The sequence below is a fragment of the Polypterus senegalus genome, chromosome 11 (assembly GCF_016835505.1).
Source record: "Polypterus senegalus isolate Bchr_013 chromosome 11, ASM1683550v1, whole genome shotgun sequence".
NCBI classification, from domain to species: domain Eukaryota; kingdom Metazoa; phylum Chordata; class Cladistia; order Polypteriformes; family Polypteridae; genus Polypterus; species Polypterus senegalus.
Window position 1 is genome coordinate 33,051,092 of NC_053164.1, and position 18,917 is coordinate 33,070,008.

An 18,917-nucleotide genomic window follows, 5' to 3' on the forward strand; every position below is an offset into this window, starting at 1 on the left:
GCTCTAATAATGTTAACAGTGTGGGAGAGTTTATAAGGGCTTAAAATATATAAAAATAACCATACAACGTATGGTTTCTACTTCATGATTTTCATCTATCGCGGGGGTTCTGGAAGCAAACCGCGATTGAGGAGGATTACTGTATATATATATATATATATATATATATATATATATATATATATATATATATATATATATATATATATATATATATATACACACACATATACATACATACAGTGGTACCTTGGCATACATCCTTGGAAAAAGTCCAACTTGGTATACGGTACAGGCCAAAAGTTTGGACACAACTTCTCATTCAATGTGTTTTCTTTATTTTCATGACCATTTACAGCACTCCATCACTCTCCTTCTTGGTCAAATAGCCCTTACACAGCCTGGAGGTGTGTTTGGGGTCATTGTCCTGTTGAAAAACTGCTGGTACCAACCCCATTGATAAAGCAAGAAATTCCACTAAATAACCCTGATAAGGCACACCTGTGAAGTGAAAACCATTTCAGGTGACTACCTGTTGAAGCTCATCGAGAGAATGCCAAGAGTGTGCAAAGCAGTAACCAGAGCAAAGGGTGGCTATTTTGAAGAAACTAGAATATAAAACATGTTTTCAGTTATTTCACCTTTTTTTGTTAAGTACATAACTCCACATGTGTTCACTCATAGCTTTGATGCCTTCAGTGAGAATCTACCAATGTAAATGGTCATGAAAATAAAGAAAACACATTGAATGAGGAGGTGTGTCCAAACTTTTGGGCTGTACTGTATATCCTGTTTGGATGCAAAAAATTTTGCTTGGTATATGACCTTTGTTTGGAATACGACTTGGGTGTTAGAACACCGTGCACTACCCTTGTTTACCTCTCTCGAGACAAAGCCACGACTGCCACAAGCGTCAGTACGCCAGTTGCTAGCATTCAGTGAACAACCCGCGTGCTACCCTTGTTTACCTCTCTCGAGACAAAGCCACGACTGCCCACGAGTGTCAGTACGTGCTATAACTGTGTGTGAATTTTCACGTGATTTTGTGTTTTTTCGTGTAAATTTGAATTGATTGTTGAAAAGTATGAAGGTGGCATGCATATCCAGGACTTGGCTGCTGCATACCGTATCTACGATTGCGAAAAACAAAGACGTTATTAAAAAGTAAAGTGAGGTTAAATTTTCATTTATTTCATCTAATTGCTTTTGTATTTATGTATTTTAGTATTAAGCAGTGTTTACATTATTTTATACAACCCCATCAATGTATAATATGCCAATAACAATAGGATTTTTTTTTTCAAGGGAACGGATTCATTATTTTCCCTTTATTTCTTATGGGAAAAATTTGTTTGGTACAAGTCAAAGGATCTGGAATGGATTAAGGACATATACCGAGGTACCACTGTATATAATATAATATAATATAATATAATATAATATAATATAATATAATATAATATAATATAATATAATATAATATAATATATACACACACAGACATACATACATACACACGTCTCTCTATTATTAAAAAAAATCCTGGAGAGAAACACTAGGGAAACGAGTCGTGATCTTCACATTAAGATCACGGAAGACACTTAAAAGACCTGCGAGACGAAAGAGAATGGCCACAGGGCATTTCTTGGGGACCTTAAACATGAGACATTGTACCAAGAGAATGACCCAGAACTGTCTCACGATGACGAAGAACATGAGATTCTTGCAAGACAAGCCCTACTTACAATCAATATCAAATAAGACCACGGGCAGCAAAATACTCAGTCGAGTAAAACTAAGGCTTTGTTCACACACAGATCCAGGGTCTCAGAGCATATAAAGTGTATAAGGACAATACGTTCTAGATGAAACATTGACGACTAAGCGAAGAAGAAAGCAGCACAGAGAAAAAAGACTCAAAAGTGTTGGAGAGAAAAAAAAGCAAAAAAGAAAAAGAATAATCTAGGTGCAAATTCAGAAAAAAAGGAAAGTAATTAACAGCCTGGAACAAGTGGAATTGAAACAAAGCACGTCAAATCGGGCTCAGAATTCAAAGACAAAGTAGAACTTTATAAAGACGTTCACAAACATTGGCGCTATACACATGCAGAGCAGGTAAGAGATTATGAAAGCAGAGAAATTTGAAAGGCTCAAAAAAAACAAAACAAACAAAAAAAAAAAAGGCAAGATACACATGTGGAGAAAGTTAAAGAATATAAAAGTAGGAAAATTAGAAAGAAAACCGTAAAGATCGCAGTAGTGCAAACAAACGGAAATTATTACTCGAAAAAGGGAAAATAATCACCACGGACCAGGTGTCACTGGGAAAAAAGCAGGACAAAGCGACGTCAAAAATAAAAGACAGAGTAGAAAACAAAGTAAAACGTCATAAAGAGGTTAAAAAACAAGGGGGACAAACACATGCAGAGCAGGTCAAAGATAATGAAAACTGGAATTCAAAAGACTCAAAAGAAACATAGGCGCGAAACACATGCAGAGCAAGATACAGAATATGAATGCAGAAAAAAAAACGACAGTGTCAAAAAAAATAAAGAAAGCAAAACATTGCATTAGCGCAAAAAAAGAGAAATTATTACTCTGAGAAAAGGCAAATAGAGATCGAATATATGGACACAGGTGATATGTCATAAGTATGTAAATATTATAAGGCTTTGAAGTTTAAGTCAGAGAATTTCAAAAACGTGGTTTACCTCACATGCATTTATTGGTTACTTTGCAAAAAACATTATTAACTGCTGATGATGTAGATTGTTTTGTCTGTGCTGAAATTCCAAACAGAGAAACCTATCCTGAATGGTACAAAGTCATTAAACACGTCTCACTGACTTCATTTAAAAGATTCAGCACATTGGGACTCGAAAGATTCCAAATATTGTTTTTACAGAAGTTCTGAAATAAAAGTGAAACTAATGACATAGCAACAATTCAAAGGAAAAAAAAAAAAATCTTAAAAGTGTGTATATGGAAAACCAAACATGGAGGATGGTAAGTGAAGCCCCCTAGTGTATATGTGTGTGTATATATATATATATATATATATATATATATATATATATATATATATATATATATGTACACACACACACATACATACACACACACAGGTGTCGGTCATAAAATTAGAATATTATGACAAAGTTGATTTATTTCAGTAATTCCATTCAAAAAGTGAAACTTGTATATTAGATTCATTCATTACACACAGACTGATGTATATCAAATGTTTATTTCTTTTAATTTTTATGATTATAACTGACAACTAATGAAAGTCCCAAATTCAGTATTTCGGAAAATTAGAGTATCAATTAAGACCAATGCAAAAAAAAGGATTTTTAGAAATGTTGGCCAACTGAAAGGTATGAACATGAAAAGTATGAGCATGTACAGCACTCAGTATTTAGTTGGGGCTCCTTTGGCCTGGATTACTGCAGCAATGCGGCGTGGCATGGAGTCGATCTGTGGCACTGCTCAGGTGTTATGAGAGCCCATGTTGCTCTGATAGTGGCCTTCAGCTCTTCTGAATTGTTGGGTCTGGCGTATTGCATCTTCCTCTTCACAATACCCCATAGATTTTCTATGGGGTTAAGGTCAGGCGAGTTTGCTGGCCAATCAAGAACAGGGATACCATGGTCCTTAAACCAGGTACTGGTAGTTTTGGCACTTTGTGCAGGTGCCAGGTCCTGTTGGTAAATGAAATCTGCATCTCCATAAAGTTCGTCAGCAGCAGGAAGCATGAAGTGCTCTAAAACTTCCTGGTAGACGGCGGCGTTGACCTTGGACCTCAGAAAACACAATGGACCAACACCAGCAGATGACATGGCACCCCAAACCATCACTGACTGTGGAAACTTTACACTGGACCTCAAGCAACGTGGATTATGTGCCTCTCCTCTCTTCCTGGTTATTGTGTTGACTGAGAGACCATTTAAAGGCTTTTGCAGGTGCTTTGAGTTCATTAGCTGATTAGAGTGTGGCACCAGGTGTCTTCAATATTGAACCTTTTCACAATATTCTAATTTTCCGAGATACTGAATTTGGGACTTTCATTAGTTGTCAGTTATAATCATCAAAATTAAAAGAAATAAACATTTGAAATACATCAGTCTGTGTGTAATGAATGAATCTAATATACAAGTTTCACTTTTTGAATGGAATTACTGAAATAAATCAACTTTGTCATGATATTCTAATTTTATGACTGGCACCTGTATACATACACACACACACACACGGTGGTCTAGATCTAATTATGCAATTTTCATTACGCTATAACTTATTAAGTTTATTAATCCGAGCCTATATCCGACTGAATGGAGGACAAGTGAGACATTACATGGAAAATCAATGAATTAATTCAATGTAAGTCCATTTTCGTTTATTACAAGATATTTCAAACAATTCTTTTGTATTGTATTGTTTTCCTGCATTGCATTAAAAGTTGCATAATTAGATCTGGACCACCCTGCATATATAGAATGTTTGAGAAGAAATAACTTTCAACATGAAAAATACAGAACGTATTTTAAGATGGCTTAAAGACATTAAATGCTGTTTTACAACTATATTATATACAGTATTTTACTGGCATACGTTGAGCACAACTGAGGTTCACCTACGTTGTAAATTCCTGTTTTATTTATGTACACTCAGTCATCTGTGCTAATTTTATTAACACTTTAAGATCTAAACACAACTAACAATACAAAAGTACTTGTTATATTTAGGGGAAAGAACTTCACCTGGATAAAATATTTTCTATCAGTTTCTTAAACTACTTCAGAGAGCATTTGTATGCTGTGTAAGCTTTTTAGATGTCAAGAAATGATCTCAATATGCATAATACAAAATAGAGGTGTCAAAGCACCATTGTATAAACATACTATTATTCATTCACAGCAGATAAAAAATGTTTGGATGAACCTTCTAATTATAATAGACAAAATAATTATGTTTAACAGATATTTAATGTAGAGACCAAAAAAATGTTAAGAATGGCTATCATCTTATTTTGTCTATTTTGCATCTGCTTCAGCCCAATGTACCTTAAACTCTCTGTTTTTGCATTGGTTTCAGAAAACTGTGGTTTTCTCACCATATGTACTTAATCAGTGATCAAGGGAAAATAAAGCAAGACGTTAGGGGGTTTATGATATTTTCTAGGAAAATTGAGCACATTTTCTCTCTGTTTTGAATTTCAGAGTAAGTTGCATTGCTAATCTATGGGAAATGCAGGAACATTATTTAAAATTCTCCTTATTTGTACATTCTCTTCATTTATTGTATGGAGCTCCAAGTCTCAGAAATCAGCCAGTCTAACACTATGCATCACAAAGTCAGCTTCAGATTTTTCTACTGTGTAATAGATGATTTAAGTTTACAATATCGTAATGTTTAGAGGAAAAAAATACTTTTTCTTTCTTAATAGTAAACAGTATCTAATTTATTAACACTAAAGGTTTGCCCATTTGATTTTTCCCTTTTAATTTACTTTCATATGGTCACAATACAAACACCAAGACAAAATTCTGTAAAGTATAATGGCAATTCTTAGTGAGCCAAACTTAAAACTATTTGCCAATTAAAGTCTATTCTTATGAATTACTGCTTCTGTAGGAAAGTGGGGGTAAACTGAAAATCATCACCTTATGTACCTGTACTGCATGTTGAACCCTTCTCCTGGATTACTCAACTTAGATCAAAGAATTTAGTACAGCTACGGCCAGTGGATCGTGCAGGAGCAGTGGGTCCATTAAAAGTACTGTTTAATATGTGTATTTCCCACAGTTTGTGGTACATGTTCTTGCAGCTCTTTAGCTGCAATGTATCCTATCACAGGGAAGATAAATTCAAATATATACAAAGAATTCTGAATCACTTATCCAGCAGTAAAATACTTCTGTCCTGACGGCTGTTGAACCTTTTGGACATGACAGGACTAGATCAAGATGTGCAAATAAGCACTTACAGGTGAAACTTAAACTCCCAAGACAAAATTTTCCACCACCATCATCAAAATAAACAATGATAGAACTTCTAATGGAAGAATGGTGTTGCATTTCTTTAATATCATCCTTATGTCAAGACACAAAAATTATATCCTGGTGGTTTTAGGTTACGCAGTTTTTTTTTTTTTTACATTAATGGATCTTTTTTTTCCAATTAATTGTTAGTTGTTGTTACTTGGCATTTGACAGTCTATGGATAACATTAGAACACTCGAGACGAGAACAGGCCATTCAGCCCAACAAAGTTTGCCAGTCCTATCCACTTATTTCCTCCAAGAAAACATCAAGTTGAGTTTTGAAAGTCCCTAACGTCTTACTGTCTACCACACTACTTGGTAGCTCATTCCAAGTGTCTATCGTTCTTTGTGTAAAGAAAAACTTCCCAATGTTTGTGCGAAATTTACCCTTAACAAGTTTCCAACTGTGTCCCCGTCTTCTTGATGAACTCATTTTAAAATAACAGTCTCGATCCACTGTACTAATTCCCTTCATAATTTTAAACCCTTCAATCGTGTCACCTCTTAATTTTCTTTTGTTTAAACTGTAAAGGCTCAGCTCTTTTAATCTTTCCTCATAATTCAATAGCTGTAGCCCTGGAATCAGCCTAGTCGCTCTTCTCTGGACCTTTTCTAGTGCTGCTATGTCCTTTTTGTAGCCTGGAGACCAAAACTTCACACAGTACTCAAGATGAGACCTCACCAGTGCATTATAAAGGTTGAGCAGAACCTCCTGTGACTTGTACTCCACAGATCAAGGCGCTATATAACCTAACATTCTGTTAGCCTTCTTAATGGCTTCTGAATACTGTCGGGAAGTTGATAGCTTAGAGTCCACTATGACTCCTAAATCCTTCTCATAAGGTGTACTCTCGATTTTCCGACTGCCCATTCTGCCAGTGTACTCTGAAGGGGACTACAACCAAACTGAATTAAATAAATATGTACTATAGAGCATTTTTTCAATAAATGGACCAATTTAAAATAATGGCCTGCATGATAAAATTAATTTAATAATCTCAGCCTGAGAAACCCATATGTCACACTGAACATTATGTCCCATTGAAGGCATTATAGCTCAGATTCAAACTGGAGTTTACAAAGACACCAGACATCAAATGTGACAGCTATATTTTAAACTACAGACTGATCAGTAATGCCAAGGAAAATAAATAAATTGAAATTAAATTTTCAAATGGTTTAAAGGGGTTTTGTACCTGGGTAGGGGTGATATGACTGATGTCTTCAGAGGCCAGCTGTTTGAGAAGTGTTGTTTTGCCAGCATTATCCAGTCCAAGAAGTAAAATACGCACCTCTTGGTCAGGTGCACTCTTCAGTTTGCGCAGGATTGACAGCAAACCCTAAGTCAAGAAAGATATGTCAAAAATAATTCAAAGTGTGAATAGCATATGAAACAATTACCAACAGATCTAAATTCAAATAAAGGCCCCGGCAAGTCCTTCTAGCTTTCAGAATCAGAACTGAAAGCTTCAACAAACATTTAGCTTTAGTATGATTTTTTTGATCTAAGAATGTTCCAAGTAGGAAAGGAAACCTACTGGCATGTAAAGTTTAGTCATTAAGGACAAGTCAAGTGGTCTCAGTTTACAAGAAAAACCAGTTATTCCTGTCACGTTTGTTTAGCACTATTGTTCGAAGGTTTAACATGTTAGCATCTCATTTCTTTTTTAACGGTTCTATACACAAGAATTCACTTTGCATGTTTACCTGCATTTCTATCTCCCTTTAACATTCCAGCTATACTGCATGCGTTAAACAACTATTCTTTGAACTGAAATCAATACATTGCATTCTGTTTGCAGTTAATTTCTTAATGTTTACCTGTAAGTACCCACAGCAAAAAAAAAAAAAAAATTTACACACACACACATATTATATATATATTATATACACATACATACATACACACACACACATATTATATATATATATATACACATACATATACATATTATATATATATATACATACACACATACACATATATATATATATATATATATATATACACACACACACACACACATCATTATATATATATATACATACACATACACACACACACATATATATATATATATATATATATATATACACACAGAGAGAGAGAGTATGCGACATCTATACTGAGTCACACAGCATTTCTGAACCCAAGCAATCAAATTCTGCACTGGGAAGGTTACAGACCATATTGACAGCATTAGGCACATGGCAGAACCTATGGTCATGGAGGGCACGGTTTCTTTGCACAGACTTCTCACTTATTCACTCCCCTCTCTTGCACCAGATACTCAGAAAAGCCCATCATTGGGAATGTGGGAAAAAAAATAATGAAGCCATGAGGCGAACATATAAACTCCAAAAAGAGAAAACAGCTATGGGATTCAAACCTGTAACTCTTGACTCCACACTCACCCTGACCCTCGGCTGGTTTAGAATCTCAATTTATCTTAAAAACACATCTATGAGGATCAGACAGGAAAAGTGGTCATGGGGAAAACAAACACAATTCAGACATACAATGAGCAGAGGCCTTTCTGACTTGTAATAATGAGGAATACAAGACTGAGGATCTCTACTTAAAGCTGATGTAAAAGATAAATGACTAGTCTTTTCAAATCAGTATATGATCACTGCAACAACTAAAAAGCAATATGTAAAAAAATGTAATTGTCTGTCTGTCAACCAACGAAATGTCTTTAAATTCTAAAATACATTGAAATATCAGCCGTAAGTACCTTTTGAAGCGCATTACTTTTCCAATTTGACACCACGTAGTGTCTTTTGAAATGCACCAACTAACTGAATTGTTCACTACACGTTTTTTTTCCATGTTGCTTAATTTCACGCTTAAGGATGCTATCAAAAATATACATTTATTTATAAATTTGACCAATATTAACAATTATTGTGCTTTCTGCATTTTGAATTTGCTGTGCTTTTATGGGTAGCTGACTTCTGTGAAAATTTAGCTCACTGCTTTTAATTCTTATTTTATGCAAAGATCTGTCAAGACATTAAATAAGAATTTAATATTCATCTATATTATCTGGCAATTATTTTGTTTTAGAGCAGGGGTTTTTGAAAATGGAAGGCGCCATGATGCACGAGGGTCCACAGCAACCCTGCCAAGGCTGATGTTCTTATAAAAAATAAAAATAGGCTAAAATTTTAAAGTAACGGCGCACTGCACGTCATCGTGCAGTGAATACATTTGATGAACATTCCTAGTTGTCATCCTCTTTCTCTGTATGTTTACCATTTGTTTGCTCAGACGTTGATGCGCTTGCTGCTTTGTGAGCAGCTCTTCTTTTCTCCACCCTAGCAGCCCACTTCTTCTTTTCTTCTGTATGCATCTTTTTGCATTAAAACTGATTAAGTCAGTGTTTGTGTTGCAATTACTTAGTACATTTTTCTTAATTTTTCACTTAAGCTGGCACTTAAGTGTTCAATCTGCCTCAAGAGTGATTTAAGATATGAAGCGGTAGGGGACGTGACGGCAAAGGTGGTAGGAATGAGAACGGCACCCGTACGCATGCCCCGCATGGCCGCCCTGCTGGCCGCTGCCAAGAGTTGATTCTACAATGAAATAAAATATAAATAAAAAGAGGAATAAAAATCATCACCCCGAAAGTGGGTAGTAGACGTCACGTAGTATATATGTATACCAAATTTCAGGTCAACAGTTCCAACGGTTTGCGAGCTACAGGTGATTTAAAATCCTGGACAGACAAACGAGCAGCCACGGCAGCGTATTATATAAGAAGATAGTTTGAAAAGGAGTATAACTTAAAATGTTCTTCAATTGTTGCTTTAAAGTAGCCCTATATCAATGAGTTTATTGACTAGAGCTACGGGCTCACAAGCTGCGCAATACGTGAGAAGATCTCAGGTGATATTGGAGGGAACACAGACTGACAAACAATCCAAACGGGGAGAATGTAGCCCTTAAAACACAAAACACCTAGAGCCTTAACCAATGTCTCCATGCTTGGCTTCACTTCAAGCCTAGTGCTCTGCTCTCTCTCATTGGGCTCTTGTTTCGAGATTTCACTCCTGTTTGCTCCCCTTTTTTGAGATAATCCATACTAGAAATGAGACCATGTGTCAAAACTGAGGGATTTTTGTGAAAAAGAGCACCCTGACAGGCAAAGGTTTACACTGTATTCATATTTTTCTCTTGTTACACAACATTACAATATTTTTAATTTTAGTAAAGGTTTTTAATGTTAATCATTTTCATAACAGCTGAGAAAGCTGTCAGAATAATGTAGGAGAATATACAATGAGGAACAAAGACAGGTGTTAATTATTAGTAACAAAATAAAGAGAGTAGAGAAAAGCCAAGCAAAATGACACCTTTTATTGGATAACTAAAAAGATTACAATATGCAAGCTTTCAAGGCAACTCAGGCCCCTTCTTCAGGCGAAGAAGGGGCCTGAGTTGCCTCGAAAGCTTGCATATTGTAATCTTTTTAGTTAGCCAATAAAAGGTGTCATTTTGCTTGGCTTTTCTACATTCATAATGGCTAACACGGTACAACAACCTAGTACTACTAACAAAATAAACATATCTAACATTTCATTTTAGTGTTTACTAATATTAATTAACAGTGGAAGACTTTTGTTTTGGACAGTGTTGTTAATGTTCAGGAACCTTCACCCATCCTTTAAAAATAAGTACAGGAACAGGGAGAACCTAGGAGCAGGCTTCACATTGACTTTTCATTTATTTTGCTGTTTTTTAACCTGAAGTAGTAGGTAACTTGTGAATATTTCTTACGATTTCAGTTTACATGTAATGTTATATTTTTTGCAAAGTAAAGTATAAAAATTTTAGTCTTTCTATTTTTCATATTTCTTTGTCTTACATAAGAAAAAATAAAAAGACACTCAAAAAAAAAAAAAAAAAAACTATCAACAATCCATCCATCCATTTTCTAACCCGCTGAATCCAAATACAGGGTCACGGGGGTCTGCTGGAGCCAATCCCAGCCAACACAGGGCACAAGGCAGGAACCAATCCTGGGCAGGGTGCCAACCCACTGCAGGACACACACAAACACACCCACACACCAAGCACACACTAGGGCCAATTTAGAATCGTTGGATTGTGGGAGGAAACCGGAGCGCCCGGAGGAAACCCACGCAGACACGGGGTGAACATGCAAACTCCACACAGGGAGGACCCGGGAAGCGAACCCGGGCCTCCTAACTGCGAGGCAGCAGCGCTACCACTGCGCCACCGTGCCGCCCCCTATCAACAATCAACTTGTTAAAATCCCAAAAGGCCATATTAGGGAAGGAGAACCGAAGAAACACCACCTTTAGTTGTTTGTACCTAATGAGAGTTTAACACGTAACAATTCAAGACCACACAAATTGTGTTATTTCGAAACATTCAGTTCTTGGAAGGGGTACTCCAAGAAAAAAAGATTAAGCACCCCGGTCTTGAGATATCACACCACATTTGATTACATATCTGTCAATAATCTGCTGTACTAATAAGTCAACTATTATATAAATCATGCAGTGTATTTTGCAACATTTGGGGGTTATGAACAGATACTAGAATGTTTTTGGGGGGGCTATGCTAAACATTAAACTTCTAAAATCATGATCTGCCAGCTGCACTGTGGCATTCTGCGGCATCCAAAAATACAATCAACGGGGATCTTGTTGTTGTTTCTATTTCAGCAAGAATAACAGCGGGTCTATTCCTTGATTTTGATCTGAAAGACACTATCGTCCACATATTTCTAGACGACATGTAGATCTTAACGTGCCGATTCCTCTGGTAAAGTCACTGGAATATACGTCCACAGACAATTAACTTTGGATTATTTAACACTCAATCTATTTCTAACAAAGCTCTGCTGATTAGTGATTTTATTACAGACACTAAGATGGACTGTTTATGTCTTACAGAGACTTGGCAGCACACTACTTTCATTTAAATCAAGCACTGGCAGTTGGAGGGTCTAGCTAAGAAAACGGGTCTTGTACATAAGAAAATGTATACAGGTCATATGTTATAATACAAAAATGCTCTGTTCGCTGTGAAAACTGTATAATACTCCGACATCATTAATACAGGAAGGAAAAAATATTAGAGCTCTTTTTTCCACAGTGAATAGGCTAATTACACCACCAAAAATATTGTTCACCCTAACTTTACTGTTATGCATTGAGGTGTATTTTTTTTATATATATATATATATATTTAATTTCTTTAATTCAATAATTGTAAAAATCCACTAGCAACTTGCTTCTTCTCTCCCTGTAGAAAATGACATACTTTCCACAATCACCCATATTCCCTTACCAACCTTCGTATTCTCAGGGTTCAGTTTACCAGCTGAACATGGCATCTCTGACCTCATAACAAAATCTAATTTTTCCACTTTCCAATTGGATCCAATACCTACAATCCTTGTCAAGTCCTGTTTGCCACATATTTCCCTCATGACAATAGTTAGCTCTTCCCTCACCACTGCCATAGGCCCCCTGTCATTAAAAACAGCCTCAATTACTCCAGTTCAGAAAATACCTGGCTTAGACCCGGATACCCTTAATAATTATCAGCCTATTTCAAATCTTCCATGTATATCAAAAATTCTCAAAAAAATAGCTGCCTCCCAACTTCAGTCCCACCTTTCAAAAAAATAACCTCTTTGAACAGTTTCAATCTGGATTCCATCTTAAACACAGCACACAAACAGCTCAGGTTAAAATTACAAATGATCTTCTCCAGATAGCTGACATGGGACTCTTAACAATTCTTGTACTTCTTGACCTCAGTTCCACATTTGACAACATATCCCATCAGATACTTCTGAAACTTCTAGGAGTCTATAGTCTTGTCCACCAATGGTTTTCTTTCCACCTCATTGACAGGAGGCAGTTTGTTCATGCGAAGGACTTTAAGTCAGAGAATGTAGTAGTTACTCATGGGGGTTCCGTAGGGCTGTGTTTTAGGGCCACTTCTTTTTCTCATCTACATCCTCTCATTAGGCAATACCTTTTGACACCATGCCATTAAATTTCACTGTTATGCTGACTACACGCAGCTTTATCTATCCACTAAATCTACTCCCGTCAACCCTCCAAATACTCTTACAGCTCATCTCCAACACTTAAGTCATGGATAACTCATAATTTTCTCCAGCTAAATAGCAGTAAAACTGAGATGCTACACATTGTTTCTAAATCTACACTCTCTAAGGTTACCAGTTCTTCCATTTTAATTAGCAACACTATCACAAATCTCTTCCCTGGTCAAGAGCCTATGTGTCATTATAGACAGTACCCTCACCTTTTCTTCCCACATAAATAATGTTTTGTGGACTGCCATCTTTCATCTCCAAAACATTTTTAGACTCTGTCCTCCTGCTCTTACACAACATAGTACTGAAGTATTGGTTAATGCCTTAGTCACTTTACATCTAGATTACTGCAATGCCATTCTATCCGACATCCCTAAACTCCCAAAAACGTATCCATTGTCTTCAACTTATACAAAACTGCTGTTGGTCTAACATATCACCCCTCTTCTCTCCCATACGAATGGGCTCCCTGTCTACTATTGAATACAATTCAAAATACTGCTCTTAACATTTAAAGCTCTCCACAGTCTTGCTCCTCAATGGTCTCCTACAGACTTGCACTCCCTCAGATCCTCATCTGCAGCTTTACTTTCTGTATTACACATCAGACTCTGTTCAATGGGAGCTAGAGCATTCTCTCATAGTGCCCCTCAACTGTGGAATTCTTTCCCCTCTCACATCCGTTCATTGGACTCAATATTTCAAAATAATTTAATAATTTAAAACTGCTCTCAAAACAGTTTTCCAAACTGGCATACCAACTATGACTTTACCACATTCATAGCCTGCGGCCTTTTATGTTTGCTACTACATTTTTACCTTTATTGCTTTTTGATTTTACTGTTCTATCTGGTTTTATCTTTATTATTGTTGTTTTATTCTTTGTAAGGTGACCTTGACTACTAAGGCGACAATTAAATAAAATATTATTAAAGCTGCGTGGGAGCCATGCATAATAATAAAAAATTATAGAAGAATACAATTACATATTTAAAATTACAAATATGAGCGGATATTTGTTCGCTATTATCTATTTACGAGTCTAATATATGTCCTTACCTGCCGTTTCAATATTTTGCCCTTTCACTTATCATCAAAAGATGACTAGCATGCGTTATTCTCTGCTGCTCATTCTTTGGAATTAATGACGCGGCGGTATCATCTCAGATTTCCTTCGCACTTTAGCTTGCGTTTTAGAGAGCACAACAATATGTGGGACATCTCTGCCTGATGACACGTCCACCTTGCTCACAGCGCCGTTTCTTAAATCCGGATCACCACCGACCGCCCTGCGCTAAACGACGACGGGGTCTTATTGTCTCGTGCTGAGTAACTAGATGCAAGTACGGTTATCTCGCAACGAATTACGGGATGATGTGCGCCCTCAAACCGGAAAGAAAAACCGGTGTCAGTCAGGGAATTAGTCCCACTTGCTCTGGCTGAAAGGCCAGGCTTTTATGGATGAATATCATAAGCCGCTGACCGTCGCTACAACCCTTAATTCATTCCGGACTCTCATGCTCACGCCAGAAGCCCGTTTAATACGCATGTCCCACTCAGTATACCAAGCCGGTGACTTTCTCAAAACCACATTCCCATTGGGCTGCCTGCTAAGCGACAGGCCTGTAAGACCCCCCCGACCTCACGCTTTCGCAGACCTAGGCCCAGTTTTCTACGCTCACGCACCACAAGTTGAACCAGATGCAAGCCCCTTACACCCCAGACGTCCTCTCATTGTTTTGGCTTAACTCTAAAAAGCCGCTCGCGTTATGAAAACCTCCCAACAGATGAAGGACTCGAACCCCACTCACCATGACGCCAGATCCCGGTGCACACTAGCGATAGCCACCACCACCCCTCTCAAGCGACTGAGTCCTCCGTAGTCATGGAGGCCGTGACGTCAAGGTAAACAGGCGCTCTCTAGCGCCCCTATTGGACAGGCGTAGACGCGCTAACGCCCAACGGTGAGAGTGGTGACAGAGGCAATTCTGCTTTCCTTTGTTTACCTGCGAAACGTGATTCGAGATGCACGATGGAATTTTCCAGGATAGATAAATGAATAAATAATTGAGGTAGTGGCATGTAGTACGTCAGCGGCATCTAGAGAACACAAGAGTCGAGTGACCCTGTAAGAATGGCTTCAAACTGCTATGACTGGGGAGAATTTACTTCCTTGAGGACTTTTTCAAAAGTACTTTTTCCAGCTGAAATGCGCCAGGGTAACAAAAAAAAAACTAAAAAACGGTACTTTTATATTATCGTTACGCCAATCGGTGGGACCCCACTGTTATAAATTACTAGACTGGTATACCCCAATCACAAATATTAACGTTAAAGTTAGTGGTGGTGGAGCATAGTTACCTTATAGGTCCGTAACGTTAATGTCCTCTTTGGGTGCGCAAAAACTCATTTCTTATCACGCGCTCCATTTACATCTTTAATCGAACATACGCTCGTTGTAAAATAATAACAATAATAATAATTATAATAATAAGTCATATTTATGTAGCTCCTTTCATACACTCAAGGAAACTTTACAATTCAATAGACACATTAACAAAACTGTAGAAATTACATACAAGAAAATGAATAATACTCATTGAAAAGATGTGTTTTTAACAGGAGTTTGAAATGAATAATAGATTTTTCCAGAGTCGCTGGGAGACAAAACGTCCCCCAGCAGGCATAGTGGAGTTCCAGTTGCTCAGTCCAGATCAGGGCCAGCGCGTTAAGTACTAATACTTGAGATCATGCACATTTTTGATGCCTTTCTACTTACAGGATACAGCGGCGGTCCTAGGGGCTTTGGGGGCCATAGGCAAAAAACTTCATGGGGCCAGCCAACTCACTCTCCCGCAAGTCTTAATCTACGCTCTGGATCTTTATCAAAGGCTTTTTGAAAGTCTAATAAATATATCATATGCTTTGTTTTTGTTAGCTATACCAGTTGCCCATTCAAAAACTTTAAAAGGTTTCTTTGGTAGGATCTTCCCCTCATGAATCCAAATACTAATGTATAAATTCTTCACTGCTTCAGTTTAACCTCGAAAAAAAAAAGTTTTTTCTTTTCTTTTAGTTTTGCAATTGTGAACTGAATATGAGATGATTCTCAGCTGTTTTGCTTATCCTGCATGCTTCTCCAAATGCCCTGGCAGTTTCAAATTATCCTGTAACCTAAAAAACACCTCTCTTCACCCTCCCAATTGTAACCTTAGATTCTCAAAGTCTGCTTTGCTTGCTTTTCCAAGAGTAAAACATAAAAGAACAGGGGAGACTGCCTTTAGTTTCTATGCTCCAAAAATATGGAATAATCTGTCTATAGAGATGTCAGGTTGGCACGGTAGAGTTCACTTCTTAAAACGTACTTTTTAAATCTTACTTTTTGTTACAGAATTGCTTGGCTATTGTTTTCTCTTCTTGGTATCTCTGCTATCGGGATGAAATTCCCTGAGGCTGATGGAAGGAAAAAGAACACCGAGGTCCTATCCATGATGACGTCTGCGTTGGCTGACTCTTTCTTTAATTCTTTTTTGGTATCTTAGATATGATAGAAAAAGAAAGAAGTGGCAGTTCAGTGTGTTGTGTCTAGATTGGTGCAAAATTACTACAGACACAGGAAGCAGAGAATTGGCTGATCTTAGGAGTGGTGTCCCACAGGGATCAGTGCTAGGCCCGCTGTTATTTTTTAAATATATACTGCATAAATGATTTGGATAGGAATTTAAATAACAGGCAGGTTAAGTTTGCAGATGATACCAAGATAGGTGGATTGGCTGATAATCTTGAATCCTTTGAATCATTACAGAGGGACTTGGACAGCATATAGGTTTGGGTAGATTTGTGGCAGATGAAATTTAATGTAAATAAATGTAAAGTATTATACATAGGAAATAAAAAGGTTAGGTTTGAATACACAATGGGCGGTTGGGAAATCAAGAGTACACCTTATGAGATGGATTTAGGAGTCATAGTGGACTCTAAGCTATCGACTTTCAGGCAGTGTTCAGAAGCCATTAAGAAGGCTAACAGAATGTCAGGTTATAAAGCTGCCTGATGTGTGGAGTACAAGTCACAGGAGGTTCTGGTAAAGCTTTATAACACACTTGTGAGGCCTCATCTGGAGTACTGTGTGCAGTTTTAGTCTCCAGGGTACAAAAAGGACATAGCAGAACTGGAACCAGTCCAGAGAAGAGCGATTAGGCTGATTCCAGGGCTACAGGAGATGAATTATGAGGACACATTAAAAGAGCTGAGCCTTTTTAGTTTAAGGAAAATATAGATTAAGAGGAGGAATGACTGAAGTGTTTAAAATTTTTATCTTTTTATTTTTTACACAGAGAACCATAGACACATGGAATAAGCTACCAAGTAGTGTGGTAGAGAGTAGGACTTTAGGGACTTTCAAAACTCAACTTGATGTTATTTTGGAAGAATTAAGTGGATAGGACTGGCAAACTTTCTTGGGCTGAATGGCCTGTTCTCGTCCAGATTGTTCTATTGTTCTAATACTCAGCTGGGCCTGGGTGGGCTATTGGTTGTGGAACTCCAGTGGTTTGTTTTCTCTTTTTTCCAGTGACCCTACTTAGTATAATTAGTTTACACTTACTACCATTTGTAAAGGACCTTGGTTTAAGTTTTGTATTGAAATGTGCTAAATACAGTAAATAAATGTTGTTTTAATCAAATGTGCACAGTGCAAATACAAAATACATTTATGACATTTACATATACATGTGACTAACACCTTAATAACATTCCAGAAATTAACAAAATTTTGCAAAATAATATAATTAAGACATGCCTGATATAAAATCTGAAAATCAGTAGACTGAATTCCAATATTATGTGTGGATATTATATTGCTTTAAAATTCACATGTGCCACTTAGAAACTCAAAAGCTTGCAAGTTCAAATTTAACTAAAATTTGAAACTTTTTTAATGAAAATATTTATTTATTTTAAAGGTAGTATATAAATTAGGAGCTGAAAATGAATTAAATTCTCAAGGTTCATACCCAAGTCTAATTTCTTTGTGCTCTTATTTTGTGATGTTAAAAAAATATATATATGCTGTTGCATGAAAATGTCGCCCTTACCAAAGAGTCATTTGAGGCAATCGCCTCGTCGCCTCACCCCACCTGCCGACCCTGCTTCAGAACAATATAAAATGACAAATTAACTTGAAAGCATCTCTTTGTATTTTGGGAGCACACAAAGTAAGCCATTTCCAGGTCCAAGTACCATGAGATGCAAACACAATGAGTGGTGCCACCATGCAGCCTGAAGGATTCCCATCCCTCCATTTTTGGAATATTCTTTATAACTACTTCCTTTAAAAAACAAAACAAAAAGTATAGCAGCTACCTTTAAGAAAGCAAATAGTACTAGACTTTTCACACTCCTTTGGTGGCGTGCACTGGACACACTTGTGATTTAAAACAAAAAAAGGGTGGTCCTCATTTTAATGTGGGGAATCTAGGACCAAATCCTTCAAGACCCATTGCTAATCTAGAAGGTTCAAGTTGCACATGCACACATGTGCACACACACACACACACACACACACACACACACAACAAAGGGCATAGGGAACACTGCAGGGCCAGTTGGTCCAGCCTTGAAACCAGAAACAGGCTTGCAACCCTCAGCATAAATATAATTTCATATACTACAAGAAGCATTGTTTTTCTGGATAAGAAATTGAATTGAACATATGATGAGAGATTGGAGAAACAATGCTAAATAAGACTAAGATGAGGAGGTTGGGA

General features: G+C 37.1%; 1 protein-coding gene across 1 annotated transcript in view; it reads right to left on the bottom strand.

The window, feature by feature from the left end:
* LOC120538816 (ADP-ribosylation factor-like protein 3) overlaps nucleotides 1–15,065 on the bottom strand; it is a 28,201-nt gene extending 13,136 nt beyond the window's left edge. Inside the window, exons 1-2 of the mRNA XM_039768301.1 lie at nucleotides 14,961–15,065; nucleotides 7,240–7,383 (exon numbers count right to left, since the gene is read on the bottom strand). Of these exons, the coding sequence (XP_039624235.1) occupies nucleotides 7,240–7,383; nucleotides 14,961–14,963 (147 nt within the window). The 5' untranslated portion in view covers nucleotides 14,964–15,065. The remainder of the gene's footprint in view (nucleotides 1–7,239; nucleotides 7,384–14,960) is intronic.
* Between the last annotated feature and the right edge of the window lie 3,852 nt (nucleotides 15,066–18,917).